We start from the raw sequence: 16073 nt of genomic DNA on the forward strand, positions 1-16073 counted from the left end.
ACAGAGTGGACTACCTGTGCTAATTAGCTATCTGCGTCTCCGAACACCTGTGCGTAAACGGACGACAGACGCCACAAGCTTGTAACTGAAACTGTTGGCTGCAACCGGTTAAACAGTCTACAGTACGTGTGTATTTTGCATTTGTTGAAATTATTTTGAAGGGATTTGTTTCTAGAACCGTACCGCAATTGTGAATCGAGTCAGGTTTAGAGGGAGTATTTGGCTGTTTTGGCACCATAGCCAATTCGCCCTTTAAACAGAACATGTAAGGTGCTTGAACTAAGCCTGAGGAGTAATGTTAAGCTCATGTAGTCCAGTATTGGGCTAGGGATAGGTAGGATTACCTATTCGAGTATATTCATGATGAAATAGCACAGTTAGATCTTACATCATTCACTATAGTGTTGTTTGCTTTATTCCATCTGATTGGATATAAGTATAATCATGTCAAATTTGACCATCAAATTACTGTAGCAAGCTACTGATCCTGTCATACCCCTGAACCACTCAGTAACATGTCCTTGCCAGTGGCAGTACTTGGATATTTTTATTCAATAGTCATGTCTATGATCTTTTAGCGCACCTACTGGGAACATGGCCTTTCTTCTGGTAAACCAATTAAGATCGAGTTTCATAGTAAACAGCCCACCACTTACAAAAATGTTTTTTTTTTTTTTAAGTCTACAACTAACCTCAGTCAGTTGATATACTGGCCAGGGTCTTCGTGGCTATCCTGGGTTCCAGTCTCTTTGTGCTATCATGCCAACTCCATGTCACTCATTGATTTGTCATGACAAGGAATGGCATGATGGCACAAACACATCTGGGACCAGGCTACATCACAGCCCAGTTACATGTATTATGGTCATATGGGAACATTCAGGGTTTTGAATACCAACAAAGGAATGGCGATGGAGAAAAGAAGATCATCCACTATTAATGCATTCATAAAAACAACCATATTCCAAAATGCATTCATATTCTGAGAACAGTGGAGGCTGCTGAGGGGGAAGTAGGCTCATCATAATGGGTGGAACGGCATCAAGTACCATTACCCTCATTACAACAAGCCCGTCCTCCCGAATTAATAAAGGTGCTACCAACCTCCAGTGTCTTGAGATAAATATTCAAAACATAAGCCCAAGATTCTTTCCAATCCCCGTATAAGCAAAAATATTCACCATGCAAATCATACACATTTAAAATGTGGTTGTTGACTCACAAAAGATCATTAAATTGTCATCCAGATAAAAAAAGGAATAAATACATCACTGCGTGATCTTTACATTTAGTATAGACTCTGCAAATAAGTGCTCAGCATACAATCTCATTGTAAAATATACAGTATATATATATATAATTACAAGGATATGTTCATGGACACAACAGTAGACAGGCTTGAGTTGGTCCTCCCTCCTTAGTAGTTACCACTGCCTAGCTTGAAGAAATATTAGTTCAAGTATATTAACTAATAAATTCTAAGTTAACTTTAAAATGTTGCAGTAAATCACTGGCAGATTGTATTGTTGTATTCTAAAAGGAACAATGGAATTGTACTGATGTTGTAAAATATTTTACGCCCTGTGACCTCCACTTCTGTATTTAGAATAAGTGCTCAACACTGCATATACAAGATAGAAATCATCCAAAACAGGAAAGTAGACAAAGGCATTGCAACAAACTGTCCACAAAACAAATCTATTGAAGAGAGGAAAATCCCAAAACCCATTAAGAGGAGAAATCATATTCACGATAACCATTCCTTGTTATGTCCACCCCCTCAAATCATGGAGGGGGCCAAGCTTGTAAGGCAGGTCTAAAGTGTAGTTTTAAATTCAATTAAATGTAAATTAAATTCTTTATCTGGAGCATAACAATCCCTAAATACTGTGAGAAGTAAACTAGAAAACAATGACAAGTCAAGGTTATGGCAGAACTATGGTATAGTGACTACCCTAATTACCAACAATGAATGAACAACATCTCCCACCTCTCAGATCACATACCATGTGCAACTTATTTCATGTTTACCCAGAATGCAACAAAAACATATGGTAAGCTAAGCAAGAATCCTTTTACTTAAAAATAGAATTCATAAATATTTTGCATGATTCATGTACATAGTAGGAATACATTCTCCCCCCCCCACATCATTAGTCTCTAGGAGAACTAGCTAGTTTAGATATATACACACACGTGTGTTCTTTAAACTAGTAGTATAGCAAAGGCATATTACATTCAAGAGAACAACCAAAACATGTTCTTTCCAAACAAAGTACCCCAGTCATTATAGTGCATGTTATAGTGCCAACAGTTTCTCTGTAGTTTAAAAATACATTGCATTTGAATTACAGTAAACAGAAAAGTTAAACCAAAGAAACCATTCAGTAATGTATAACAAGAATATTGAATATCGTCTTGTTATTAAAAGTTGCTTTCATGAAAAATGAAGAATTACGCTGCAATTCACTAAAGTGCCATCAAAACGTTTTCTGAGAGACCTCTGTAATAGCCATTACTGTGTGGTGCCTTCAAAGTGGTTAAACCATCCGAGGTTGACCGACTGTAGACCAGCCTTGTCCAACAGAGATATTAAACATCATTAGTACACACCATGATCTAAGGAATGTGGGATAGGAAGGAAGTAAAGGAGGACAGACTGATGGGAGACTGTAGAGTTCAGAGCGGCTTCAGTAGGTATGCTGCCTGATAAACAGGAGTTCTGGGTCAGAGTAGAAACCCCTATAGAAACCATAGGGCGATGTGCCAAATGGAACCCTATTCCAGTGCACTATATAGGGAATAGGGTGCCATTTGGGACGCATCCTAGGAGGATAGTGTGGAGAGCAGGTCAGTACAGTGTCCGAGCCTCAAGCAGCCAGGAGGAAGAAGAGTTGGATGAAGATGAAGAGGTATTAGGAGTCCGCTGGGCCGAGCTGTTTTCCACACACACACACACGTTCAGTCCATCTTCTCTTTCTGCACCAGTTTGGGGGCGTCCACAAAGTCACGGCCGTTGAAGACGATGACAGCAGCGGTGACGGCGGCAGCAGTGCCCCAGAACAACACATAGGCCAGGGTCTCAGTCCACGTGTCACCTGGGAAAGAGAGAGGGACACCACTCGTCAGAGACGGACAAATATCAAGGATACAAAGATGGAGAGAGAGAGGGGGGGGAAACTTGTCAGAGACTATAAATATATACATTTGTGTGAACGGAGATCACACCAAATTGTTAAGGACACAAACTGAACAAACTGTGTCCTGAGGTTAACAGAGCTAAAAGTTAAGTCTAGAATGTTCCTTTAGACAAGTGGTTGTCAGGTGGGTGTTTTCTTACCAGCCATGAGGAGGCAGATGATACACATGGAGAATGCTACCACCATGATGATGGGAAGCTGCAAGACAAAAGACAACAAAAATACATTACTCATAGTTTGGGGTGGAAAGCAAAACTCAATATTTAAAAAAATAATAATACAAATAAATGGAGGAGAGAAGATCAGAGACGACGTCATGTAACGTGAATCACAAAACAGTCTGGACATTCTGACTGGTGCCAGGACATCCCAAAAAGGCCTCTCTCTCCTCACTTCTGACCATGATACATCCCCATTACTACTGTGAGTTGGAGAGAGGCAACTGACCGTGAGGAACTTCCAGTCCTTTTGAATGCGGAGTGGAGTTGGTCTGTCCGTTTCATCAACAGCGTAGTTTCCAAGGAACAAATCAATGGAATCCTGGAGACAACACAGTCCTTTTTAAGCAATAAAGGGGTGACAACAAAAACACAGCGAAATAACTCCACGTCTCACTAAAACACATGGATGAACAATGATGATGTTTTTCTAAAATGATGATTTGAGGAAAACAATATTGGTCTTAAGCAGGAAATTGGTCCAACTACACAGCAAATATCCGACAGTAATACATTATTCCTACCTTATGTAGGTCAAAATGTATCATTTTTCTAGGCCTTTTAAAATTGAAAAAAATCAGACATACTTGTCTGAAGCCGTCCGAGAAGTTATTCTTGTAGTAACGGATGGCAGAGTTCACGCCGTCCATCACCAGACCCATCTGGGTCCTCTTCCCTGTCCTGATGAAGGACAAGAAATAACACATACTGTCAACTTTCCCAACGAGGACAAGAAATACCAACCATCAATAACAGACACTGTCAAGTCACCAACAAGCAAGTAGTCAGGCTGTCTACCATAATGTCCACGTAGCAAAACTAAATGACAGGCGAAGGAGAAATAACCACCATCCACATCTCATGGCCATACAGACATGATCTACCAACCAGATAGTGCCTAGACAGTTTGCATAGAAATGAAAGAAAAGGTGACCTCAAATTGAAGCCACACAACCAACAGTTGACCTCCAAACTAAACAAGCATAGTAGACATCCAATAACACACATATATACACACATATACATATACACACACATATATATATATATATACATATACACACACATATATAAATATATACACTATACACACACACATATATACATATACACACACACATATATACATATACATATACACACACACATATATATATATACATATACACACACACATATATATATATACATATACACACACACATATATATATATACATATACACACACACATATATATATATCAATATACACACACTATACATATACACACACACATATATATATATACATATACACACACACATATATATACATATACACACACACATATATATAGGAAATACACACACACATATATATATACATATACACACACACACTCTCCACACACGAGACATACAATATACACACACACTATACACATACTACACACTCCCATATACACGTATGTGTATATATATGTATATGTGTATATATATGTATATGTGTATATATATGTATATGTATATATATATGTATATGTGTATATATATATATATGTGATGTATATGTATATGAAATACATATATATATGTACATACATATATGTATATATGTATATATACTATACATATACATATATGTACATACATATATGTATACATATATATACATATATATATGTACATACATATATGTATAGGACGTATACATATATATATACATATATACATACATATATAATAACATATATGTATACATGTACTATACATATATGTATATATGTATATATCAACATATATATACTCACCAATATAGGACACAGGAAATAACACACATATACACACACACATATATACACCACACATATATATATATACACATATACACGTAGGATGTATATGTGTATATATATGTATATGTGAAATAACACACTGTCAATAACATACACATATACACAATATACATATATATACACATATACACGTATGTGTATATATATGTATATGTGTATATAATGTATGTGATATAGTATAATGTATATATATGTATATGTATATATATATGTATAATATATATATATATGTATATGTATATGTATCATATATGTATATATGTATATATACATATACGTATCTACATACATATATGTATACATATATATACATATGTATATGTATACATATATATACATATGTATATGTATACATATAATACATATGTATATGTATACATATATATACATGTATATGTATACATATATATACATATGTAGAATATATACCACATATGTATACATATATATACCATATATATACATATGTATATGTATACATATATATATGTACATACATATATATAGTACATACATATATATATGTACATACATATATGTATACATATACATACATATATGTATACATATACATATACATATATATATGTATACATATACATATACATATATGTATACATATATATACATATACATATATGTATACATATATATACATATATATACGATATACACATATATATACATATACATACCATACATATACATATACATATACATATACATATACAAACTAAACAACATAGTACACACACACACACACACACACACACACACATTTCAGATGTCAGCAGCACATCGACATCCAGGCCTGTATATGTAACAGTATATCTTTAGACCGTCCCCTCGCCCATACCCGTGCGCGAACCAGGGACCCTCTGCACACATCGACAGTCACCCACGAAGCATCGTTACCCATCGCTCCACAAAAGCCACGGCCCTTGCAGAGCAAGGGGAACTACTACTTCAAGGTCTCAGAGCAAGTGACGTCACCGATTGAAACGCTATTTAGCGCGAACCACCGCTGACTAAGCTAGCCGTTTCACATCAGTTACACCAGCACCACCGCTAACTAAGCTAGCCGTTTCACATCCGTTACACATACAGTGCCTTCAGAAAGTATTCATACCCCTTGACTTATTACACATTTTGTTGTGTTACAGCCTGAATTCTGAAAGGATTAAATCTATGTTTTTATCTCACCCATCGGCACACAACAGCCCATTCAATACTTTGTAGAATCATCTGTGAGGGTTTCTGGGTAAGTTTCTAAGAGCTTCCCACACCGAGATTGTGTAACATTTTCCCATTATTTTTTTCAATTCTTCAAGCTCTGTCAAAATTGGTTGTTGATCGTTGCTAGACAACCATTTTCAGGTCTTGCCATAGATTTTCAAGTAGATTTAAGTCAAAACTGTAACTCGGCCACTCAGGAACATTCACTGTCTTGGTAAGCAACTCCAGTGTAGATTTGGCTTTGTGTTTTAGGTTACTGACGTGCTGAAAGGTGAATTCATCTCCCAGTGTCTGGTGGAAAGCAGACAACCAGATTTTGCCTGTGGTTAGCTCCATTCCGTAAATTTTTTCTATCCTGAAAAACTCCCCAGTCCTTAACAATTACAAGCATACCCATAACATGATGCAGCCACCAATATGAATTAAAATATGGAGAGTGGTACTCTGTGTTTTATTAAATTTGCCCCAAACATAATACTTTGTATTCAGGACATAGTTAATTTCTTTGCCATTATTTTTGCAGTATTACTTTAGTGCCTAGTTGCAAACAGGATGCATATTTTGGAATATATCTTTTCTGTACAGGCTTCCTTTTCACTGTCAATTAGGTTATTATTGTGGAATAACTACAATGTTGATCCCTCCTCAGTTCTCTCATATCACAACCATTAAACATTAAGTGTTTTAAATACACCATTGGCCTCATGATGAAATCCCTGAGCAGTTTCCTTCCTCTCTAGCAACTGAGTTAGGAAGGACTCCTGTATCTTTGTAGTGACTGGGTGTATTGATACTTCATCCAAAATGTAATTAATAACTTCACCGCTCAAAAGGGATTTTCAGTGTCTGCTTTTTTTTTTTAACACATCTACCAATAGGTGCCCTTCTTTGTGAGGCATTGGAAAACATGCCTGGTCTTTGTGGTTGAATCTGTGTTTGAAATTCATTGCTCGACTGAGGGACCTTATAGATAATTGTATGTGTGGGGTAAAGAGATGAGGTAGTCATTAAAAAAATCATGTTAAAAAACACTTATTTCACACAGAATGAATCCATGCAAAATATTATGTGACTTGTTAAGCACATTTTTACTCCTGAACTTATTTAGGGTTGCCATAACATAACAAATACTTGACATTTCAAATTTTTGTTTTTTAATTAATTTGTAAAGATGTCAAAAAACATAATTCCACCTAGACATGATGGGTTATTGTGTGTAGGCTAATAACACAACATCTCAATTTAATCCATTTGAAATTCAGGCTGTAACACAACAAAATTTTGAAAAAGTCCAAGGGGTTATAGAAAATATCTCAAGGCACTGTATAGTTCAAAGGTCAGCAGCACACCCACACACATTTCTATACCTGGTGAAGTCAGTCTTCAAGGCTCCCGTACCAGCGTACTGTTTGGCGCATGCATTGGCATTGTCAGCCCAAGCTATCACAGAAAACAGACAAGACATTGTTAGTGAGCAGAGCAGTGTGACAGACTAGACAGATCAACCTCATATGACACTTAAAAGCTGAGCTTAACCCAGGGTTAGCGGTAACCCTGAGCTGAGCTTAACCCAGGGTTAGCGGTAGCCCTGGGCTGAGCTTAACCCAGGGTTAGCGGTAGCCCTGGGCTGAGCTTAACCCAGGGATAGCGGTAGCCCTGGGCTGAGCTTAACCCAGGGATAGCGGTAGCCCTGGGCTGAGCTTAACCCAGGGATAGCGGTAGCCCTGGGCTGAGCTTAACCCAGGGTTAGCGGTAGCCCTGGGCTGAGCTTAACCCAGGGTTAGCGGTAGCCCTGGGCTGAGCTTAACCCAGGGTTAGCGGTAGCCCTGGGCTGAGCTTAACCCAGGGATAGCGGTAGCCCTGGGCTGAGCTTAACCCAGGGTTAGCGGTAGCCCTGGGCTGAGCTTAACCCAGGGTTAGCGGTAGCCCTGGGCTGAGCTTAACCCAGGGTTAGCGGTAGCCCTGGGCTGAGCTTAACCCAGGGTTAGCGGTAGCCCTGGGATAAAATGCTGCAGCGTGTTGGGTTGTAGAGGGGCGGGACCCACTTACCATTCTTGTAGATCTTCTCAAAATCGGCCTGTTCCTCAATCCGCTGGGCCACATGCAGGACACCCATCCTCTGTGGACAACCACCAAACAAGCATACATAAGTCAATTTAGAAGGGGATAGGGTAGGGAACAAGGGTCAGGGCTCAGTCATTCATATTTTTCTCTAAAAGAATACGGTCAATAGTAAGTTATTCAACTGTGGGAAACAGTAGCTAGTTGTCTTTGTTCAACCCTTGGTTCAACTCTGCCTCTCACCTCTAACTTTCTTAAGTTGCTTCTCTTCTTTAACTGTCAGAATGATAACTCCCACAGTGTGTGAAACAAAGGGGTTTGAGGTACTCTGCCTGGTCGCGGAGTATCTGTCAAGTGATAATGAGTTGTGAAAACTACTGCAGAGCGGTGGGCAGGTTTTTATTTTTTCAAGTGATAATGAGTGCAACCCTCCTAGCTCCTACCTGTAGCTGGGAATGTACAAGTTACAGTCGGCAGTAAAGGATCCCTCAGTTTAAGTGTAACACCCACACACCAGTAGCTGGGACTGTATGGAGTGGCGGGTCAGCTCAGGGGGACTTCCTACCTGTAGCTGGGACTGTATACCTGTAGCTGGGTGGGTGGCCAGCTCTGGGGACTTCCTACCTGTAGCTGGGACTGTATGGAGTGGGGCCAGCTCTGGGGGACTTCCTACCTGTAGCTGGGACTGTGACCAGCTGGGGGACTTCCTACCTGTAGCTGGGACTGTAGCTCTGGGTGGACTGGTGGGCCAGCTCTGGGGGACTTCCTACCTGTAGCTGGGACTGTATGGAGTGGTGGGCCAGCTCTGGGGGACTTCCTACCTGTAGCTGGGACTGTATGGAGTGGTGGGCCAGCTCTGGGAGACTTCCTACCTGTAGCTGGGACTGTATGGAGTGGTGGGCCAGCTCTGGGAGACTTCCTACCTGTAGCTGGGACTGTATGGAGTGGTGGGCCAGCTCTGGGAGACTTCCTACCTGTAGCTGGGACTGTATGGAGTGGTGGGCCAGCTCTGGGAGACTTCCTACCTGTAGCTGGGACTGTATGGAACGGCGGGCCAGCATGCTCTGGATGACGTTGGTGCGGTCCAGACAGTCCATGCAGTTACTGCGGAACGTCCCCTTCTGCTGGGACAACACCTTCCCCTCCGTGTCGACCAGAAAGTAGCTGCACAGACAGACAACAGAGGAGTCAGGAGAACACATATCCACAGAGCCAGTAACAGCACTGTAATGTTGGGACACCAACTACCCCTCTGCTGCAGGGAGACAGAGGGTTTATAATTCACAAGACAAGGTTAGGGGTGAATCCCAAAATGTACTAGACCGGCTCCGACGCTCGTCGAATGTGGCAGGGCTTGCAAATTACAGACTACAAAAAGGGAAGCACAGCCGCGAGCTGCCCAGTGACACGAGCTAAATTATTTCTATGCTCACTTCGAGGCAAGTAACACGGAAACATGCAGGAGAGCATCAGCTGTTCCGGATGACTGTGTGATATCACACTCCGTAGCCGATGTGAGTAAGTCCTTTAAACAGGTCAACATTCACAGGGCCGCGGGGCCAGATGGATTACCAAGATGGGCAGCGCATGCTCTGGGGTACACAACTGGCAAGTGTCTTCACTGACATTTTCAACCTGTCCCTGACTGAGTCTAATACCAACATGTTTCAAGCAGACCACCATAGTCCCTGTGCCCAAGAACGCTAAGGTCACCTGCCTAAATGACTACCGACCCATTGCACTCACTTCTGTAGCCATGACATGCTTTGAAAGGTTGGTCATGGCTCAACACCTAAACCCACTCCAATTTGCATACCGCCCCAACAGATCCACAGATGATGCCATCTCTATTGCACTCGACACTGCCCTTTCCCACCTGGACAAAAGGAACACCTGCGTGAGAATTCTATGCATTGACTACAGCTCAGCGTTCCAACACCCTAGTGACCTCAAAGCTCATCACTAAGCTAAGGACCCTGGGAGTAAACAACTCGCTCTGCAACTGGATCCTGGACTTCCTGACGGGCTGCCCACTGGTGGTAAGGGTAGGTAACAATACGTCTGCCACGCTGATCCTCAACACAGAGGCCCCTCAGGGGTGCGTGCTCAGTCCCCTCCTGTACTCCCTGTTCACTCATGACTGCACGGTCAGGCACGACTCCAACACCATAATTAAAGTTTGATGATGACACAGTGGAGACCTGGCCGTGAGGTGCAAGGACAACAACCTCTTCCTCAACGTGATCTAGAAAAAGGAGATTATTGTGGACTACAGGAAGACTGAGCACACCCCCCATTCTCATCGACGGGGCTGTAGTGGAGCAGGTTGAGAGCTTCAAGTTCCTTGGTGTCCACATCAACAACAAACTAACATGGTCCAAGCACACCAAGACAGTCATGAAGAGGGCACAACAAAACCTATTGCCCTCAGGAGGCATGGGTCCTCAGATCCTCAAAAGGTTCAACATCTGCACCATCGAGAGCATCCTGACTGGTTGCATCACTGCCTGGTACGGCAACTGCTCGGCCTCCAACCACAAGGCACTACAGAGAGTAGCGTGTACGGTCTAGTACAACACTTGTGCCAAGCTTCCTGCCATCCAGAACCTCAGTACCAGGCGGTGTCAGAGGAAGGCCCTAAAAATGGTCAAAGACTCCAGCCACTGTTCTCTCTGCTACTGCACAGAAAGCGGTACCAATGCGCCAAGTCTAGGTCCAAGAGGCTTCTAAACAGCTTCTACCCCCAAGCCATAAGACTCCTAAACATCTAATCAAATGGCTACCCAGACTATTTGCATTGCAACCCCCCTTTTACACTGCTGCTACTCTGTTATTATTGTCACTTTAATAACTCTACATGTACATATTACCTCAATACCGGTGACCCCGCACATGGACTGGTATCCCCCTGTATATAGCCGTGCTATTGTTATTTTACTACTGCTCTTTAATTATTTGTTACGCTTATTTATTTTTTGGGGGGGGGGTGTATTTTTCTTAAAACTGCATTGTTGGTAAGTAAGCATTTCACTGTAAGGTGAACCTGTTGTATTCGGCGCAGGTGACAAATGCAATTTGATTTGTAATGTCACCCTATTCCCTATATAGTGGACTGTCGACTTGGGCCCCTGGTCAAAAGTGGCGCACCATGTAGGGAATAGTGTGCCATTTGGGATGCAAACCTGAACACATTTGCCCAGAGGTTAATCCAGAAGTCATTGACCGACTGCTGTAATGTACTCACTGGTATTTTACCCTGAAGACAGACCGATAAACGGGTAGAAAGGAAGCTAACTAGCCACTCGTGTATGTTCGTATGCTCATCCTCTCGCTAAGTGTTAGATTCTGCGTTAAATTTAGAACATTTGTTGTACTCAGAAGTATAGTATGTAGGGTGAAAGATACTTTTATTTTATTTTTTTACATCTGAAGGTAATGGTTATCTGTAGGAGCCAGATGGCTTTGGAATGTGCTGGGTCGGTGGGAGGAAGTCACAGGGTTGATATAAGGGGAAACGGATGGACATCTGTGGATTAGGCGAATGAGGGGATTGAGGTCAGGTCAGATCCCCTGAAGGGAGAAATTATGGTTTATTACCCCATTACACTCTTCCTGTCGAACCATAATAGATGTAAGGAGGACCCTTTGGGAATAATTAAACTTGGTTAAGCTTATCAGGACGGCAGAGGGTTGGACTAGTAACCGAAAGGTTGCAAGTTCAAACCCCTGAGCTGACAAGGTACAAATCTGTTGTTCTGCCCCTGAACAGGCAGTTAACCCACTGTTCCTAGGCAGTCATAGAAAATAAGAATTTGTTCTTAACCGACTTGCCTAGTAAAATAAAAAGGTAAAATAAATATCTAGTGTCCGTTGAGTTATTTAGTCTGAGAATTAGAACCTAACATAAGGAACTGAACGTGAGTCTTGTATGGTTGTGGGTGTAGACTAGCAGCTATTCAATTAAGGAGTCTATATGGAGAGTAATACCTGTATTCATCTTGTGTCTCAGCCACATTGTCCACCAGGATATTCAGACGATCCCATCTCATCCTGCTGCACTCCTTGTGGAAGTCAAATGCTACGTACCTGCAGCCAATAGAAGAAACAACATGGCTGTGTGAGTGGATGTGCTAGATCTAAAAACAGGCCTGGGAAATTCCAGTCCTCGGTGGGCCTTTTTTTTTTTTAACCTTTATTTAACCAGGTAGGCCAGTTGAGAACAAGTTGATTTACAACTGCGACACAAACACAGTTACACATGGAATAAACATACAGTTTGGCACAGTGGTTAAGGTTGCTGTACTGCAGCGCCAGCTGCGCCACCAGAGACTCTGGGTTCGCGACCGGGAGGTCCGTGGGGCGACGCACAATTGGCCTAGCGTCGTCCGGGTTAAGGAGGGTTTGGCCGGTAGAGAAAGCCTCATCGCGCACCAGTGTGGCGGGCCGGGCGCAGTGCGCGCTAACCAAGGTTGCCAGGTGCACGGGTTGGATGCGCACTGTGTTAAGAAGCAGTGCGGCTTGGTTGGGTTGTGTATCGGAGGACTTTCAACCTTAGTCTCTCCGAGCTCGTACGGGAGTTGTAGCGATGAGACAAGATAGTAGATACTAAAAACAATTGGATACCACGAAATTGGGGAGAAAAAAAGAGGGTAAAATTCACAACAAAAATAATAAAAAATATATAACACAATAGAAAAATGTATATACAGTGTGTGCAAATGGAGTAAGATCAGGAAGGTACGGTAATAAATAGGCCATAGTGGCAAAATAATTACAATTTAGCAATTAAACACTGGAGTGATAGGTGTGCAAGTAGAGATACTGAGGTACAAAAAAATAATATGGGGGGTCACAATTTCCCATCATCCCAAGCAAAACACAGCCGATTAATCACATTGCATTCTAAACTGTAGATCATGACCGGGTGATTATTGGAGTCAGGTGTGTTAGCTGGGGCTGGGACAAAACTGTGACACCAATCAGGACCTTGAGGACCAGAGTTGCTCAGGCCTGAACTAAAAAAAAAAGAAGGTATAAATCACTTAAATAAGCCAGATGGGTGTTCAGGAGAGGTGTGTTTAGTTCTCACTTGATCATGCCGTTCTCCATGCCAGACACCATCTTGGCAAAGGCTTGTTCCAGTGGCTTCTCTGAACCCTTCTGGTTGACCTAGAAGAAGAACACCATCTTATTATATCCATCTCTCACAATGCTGTGAAGTTTTAGCCATCGTGAGGCTTAAATAATGGAGGGTCCTACCAGGTTCAGAATGGTTTGCTTTCCGTAGATGAGGACCTGGGAGTCAAAATGCCTCTGAATACCATCCATCTAGGAAGACAATTGAGAAAAATGTTAATTTTTTTTTTCTTTATTTCTTTTATTTAACTAGGCAATTGGTGATTTGGTAGACAAAAGATCCACAGAGTGGGTTTACCCGACCTTTGACCTGTTGTACTGACAATGGAATAGAAAGACAAACGGACAGAAGATTTAAAAGCCCCTTACGTGATTGGTGTTCTTGCTGATCAGTGGCTTGGGCTTGTATTTCAGGTTGGGCCTTTGAGACCAGAAGAAAGGCATGGAGCCTCGTGTCTGTGGAGGGAAAACAGACATTTTCAGAAAATAAATAAAAATAGGCATGCGCCTAATCAATAACTACTTCTACCCTGTCCACCGTCTCCTACTTTTCTAACTCACCTGTACGAATGAAGCCCTCCCTCCATTGTACAGGACTATTTGCTCCGTCTCCACAAAGTTAGCAGCGTGGCCCTCAGAATCGATACCTGAGGAAAAACAAAATAATGATAATGAGAGAATGACTACGCATGTCCACCGGGCCATTAATGATTCAACATGCCAGTAATGCTGCGCAGTACAGTACTCGGTCCGCATCCCAAATGGCACCCTATTCCCGATAGAGTGCACTACACAGGGAATAGGGTGCCTGTATAGTTCCCTACACAGGGAACAGGGTCCACTACACAGGGAACAGGGTCCACTACACAGGGAATAGGGTGCCGTTTGGGCCCCAGCCCGTGTCTTACCTCTGACGTAGTACCTGACCCCAGCCCTGAAGCAGCTCCTCCTGGAGATGAGGATCCATTCGAAGATCTTCCCGTTGACACGGCACGGCTTCATCACGATGACTGGGTCAGGGTCAAGACCTGGACACATAGGGTTCTCAAAAGTAGTAGTACTCTGTACTCTAAGTAGTCTCACACTACCCTAACACTAGCTACAGCACCTAAGTAGAGGATGTTGTTGTACTTGTACTCTAAGTAGAGGATGATGTTGTACTTGTACTCTAAGTAGAGGATGTTGTTGTACTTGCCAGGAGTTGTACTTGTACCTAACACAGTGTCCCAAATAGAGGATGTTGTTGCACCCTAGTAGAGGATTTAGAGCACTACTTTAGACCTGGACACATAGGGCTCTGGTCAAAAGTAGCGCACTATATGAAGGACAGGGTGCCATTTGAGACGTACACTAAGTAGAGGATGTTATTGTACTTGTACTCTAAGTAGAGGATGTTATTGTACTTGTACTCTAAGTAGAGGATGTTATTGTACTTGTACTCTAAGTAGAGGATGTTATTGTACTTGTACTCTAAGTAGAGGATGTTATTGTACTTGTACTCTAAGTAGAGGATGTTATTGTACTTGTACTCTAAGTAGAGGATGTTATTGTACTTGTACTCTAAGTAGAGGATGTTATTGTACTTGTACTCTAAGTAGAGGATGTTATTGTACTCTAAGTAGATTATGTTATTGTACTTGTACTCTAAGTAGAGGATGTTGTGATTTCTCTCCTGGTAATGACTTTCTAAAGTGTCCGAGGGAATGATTTCAGTTGCATCGAGTTGAAATTGGTTCTTCAGAACACTCAGACACACCATTCAAACTCTGCGTAGTGATGTGGGCCCACTGATAATTGCTACACTCGGATCAGTGGGAGCAAAGCAAGGCTGTGAAAAGGATACAACCATGGACGACAGGGATCGCAAACTTGTGGAGCTGAAAAGGAATACAACTATTACATTTAAAACCGGATACAGTAGAACAACAAAGAAAAAAATAACAAATACGGTGGTCATCTATAGCTACTGTTCAAACACAGTTCATTTGAGGGGTAAGGTTCATGGTATATTGTCCATATTCTAAATACGCTTACCTCTGGTATATTACAATAAGAAACAAAAAAAAAAAAAAGACTGGACAAGTGTAATGTGTTGTAAGGCAAGGGGGGGGTTGTGATGTTATCTTCATATCACTCACCTCTGGCTGTGCAAGGAACTCTCTCAGGAGGCTTCCATTCCACACAAACCTCTGATCTGCCTAGAAACAGAAGAACCAACCAATAAAATCAAACCCTCAGTGCCTTCGGAAGGTATTCACAACCCTTCTGTTGTGTTACAAAGTGGGATTCAAATTTCATTTTGTCAACGATCTACAAAACAAACGAAGTAAAACTTTTTTATTTTTTAATTTTAACAAAAAATAACATTGTGTAATTAATGGGGAAA

General features: G+C 41.6%; 1 protein-coding gene across 1 annotated transcript in view; it reads right to left on the reverse strand.

Moving 5' to 3' along the window:
• Positions 1 to 572: 572 nt before the first annotated feature.
• The window catches only part of LOC118378347 (phosphatidylinositol-3-phosphatase SAC1-A-like), a 29386-nt gene continuing 13885 nt past the window's right edge, over positions 573 to 16073 (reverse strand). Inside the window, exons 5-19 of the mRNA XM_052473156.1 lie at positions 15826 to 15885; positions 15531 to 15564; positions 14596 to 14697; positions 14249 to 14334; positions 14057 to 14143; positions 13811 to 13879; positions 13641 to 13720; positions 12539 to 12637; positions 9526 to 9715; positions 8540 to 8609; positions 7858 to 7930; positions 4006 to 4099; positions 3648 to 3740; positions 3341 to 3398; positions 573 to 3098 (exon numbers count right to left, since the gene is read on the reverse strand). Of these exons, the coding sequence (XP_052329116.1) occupies positions 2962 to 3098; positions 3341 to 3398; positions 3648 to 3740; positions 4006 to 4099; positions 7858 to 7930; positions 8540 to 8609; positions 9526 to 9715; positions 12539 to 12637; positions 13641 to 13720; positions 13811 to 13879; positions 14057 to 14143; positions 14249 to 14334; positions 14596 to 14697; positions 15531 to 15564; positions 15826 to 15885 (1332 nt within the window). The 3' untranslated portion in view covers positions 573 to 2961. The remainder of the gene's footprint in view (positions 3099 to 3340; positions 3399 to 3647; positions 3741 to 4005; positions 4100 to 7857; positions 7931 to 8539; positions 8610 to 9525; positions 9716 to 12538; positions 12638 to 13640; positions 13721 to 13810; positions 13880 to 14056; positions 14144 to 14248; positions 14335 to 14595; positions 14698 to 15530; positions 15565 to 15825; positions 15886 to 16073) is intronic.

Source organism: Oncorhynchus keta, chromosome 20, assembly GCF_023373465.1.
Source record: "Oncorhynchus keta strain PuntledgeMale-10-30-2019 chromosome 20, Oket_V2, whole genome shotgun sequence".
Taxonomy (NCBI): Eukaryota; Metazoa; Chordata; class Actinopteri; order Salmoniformes; family Salmonidae; genus Oncorhynchus; species Oncorhynchus keta.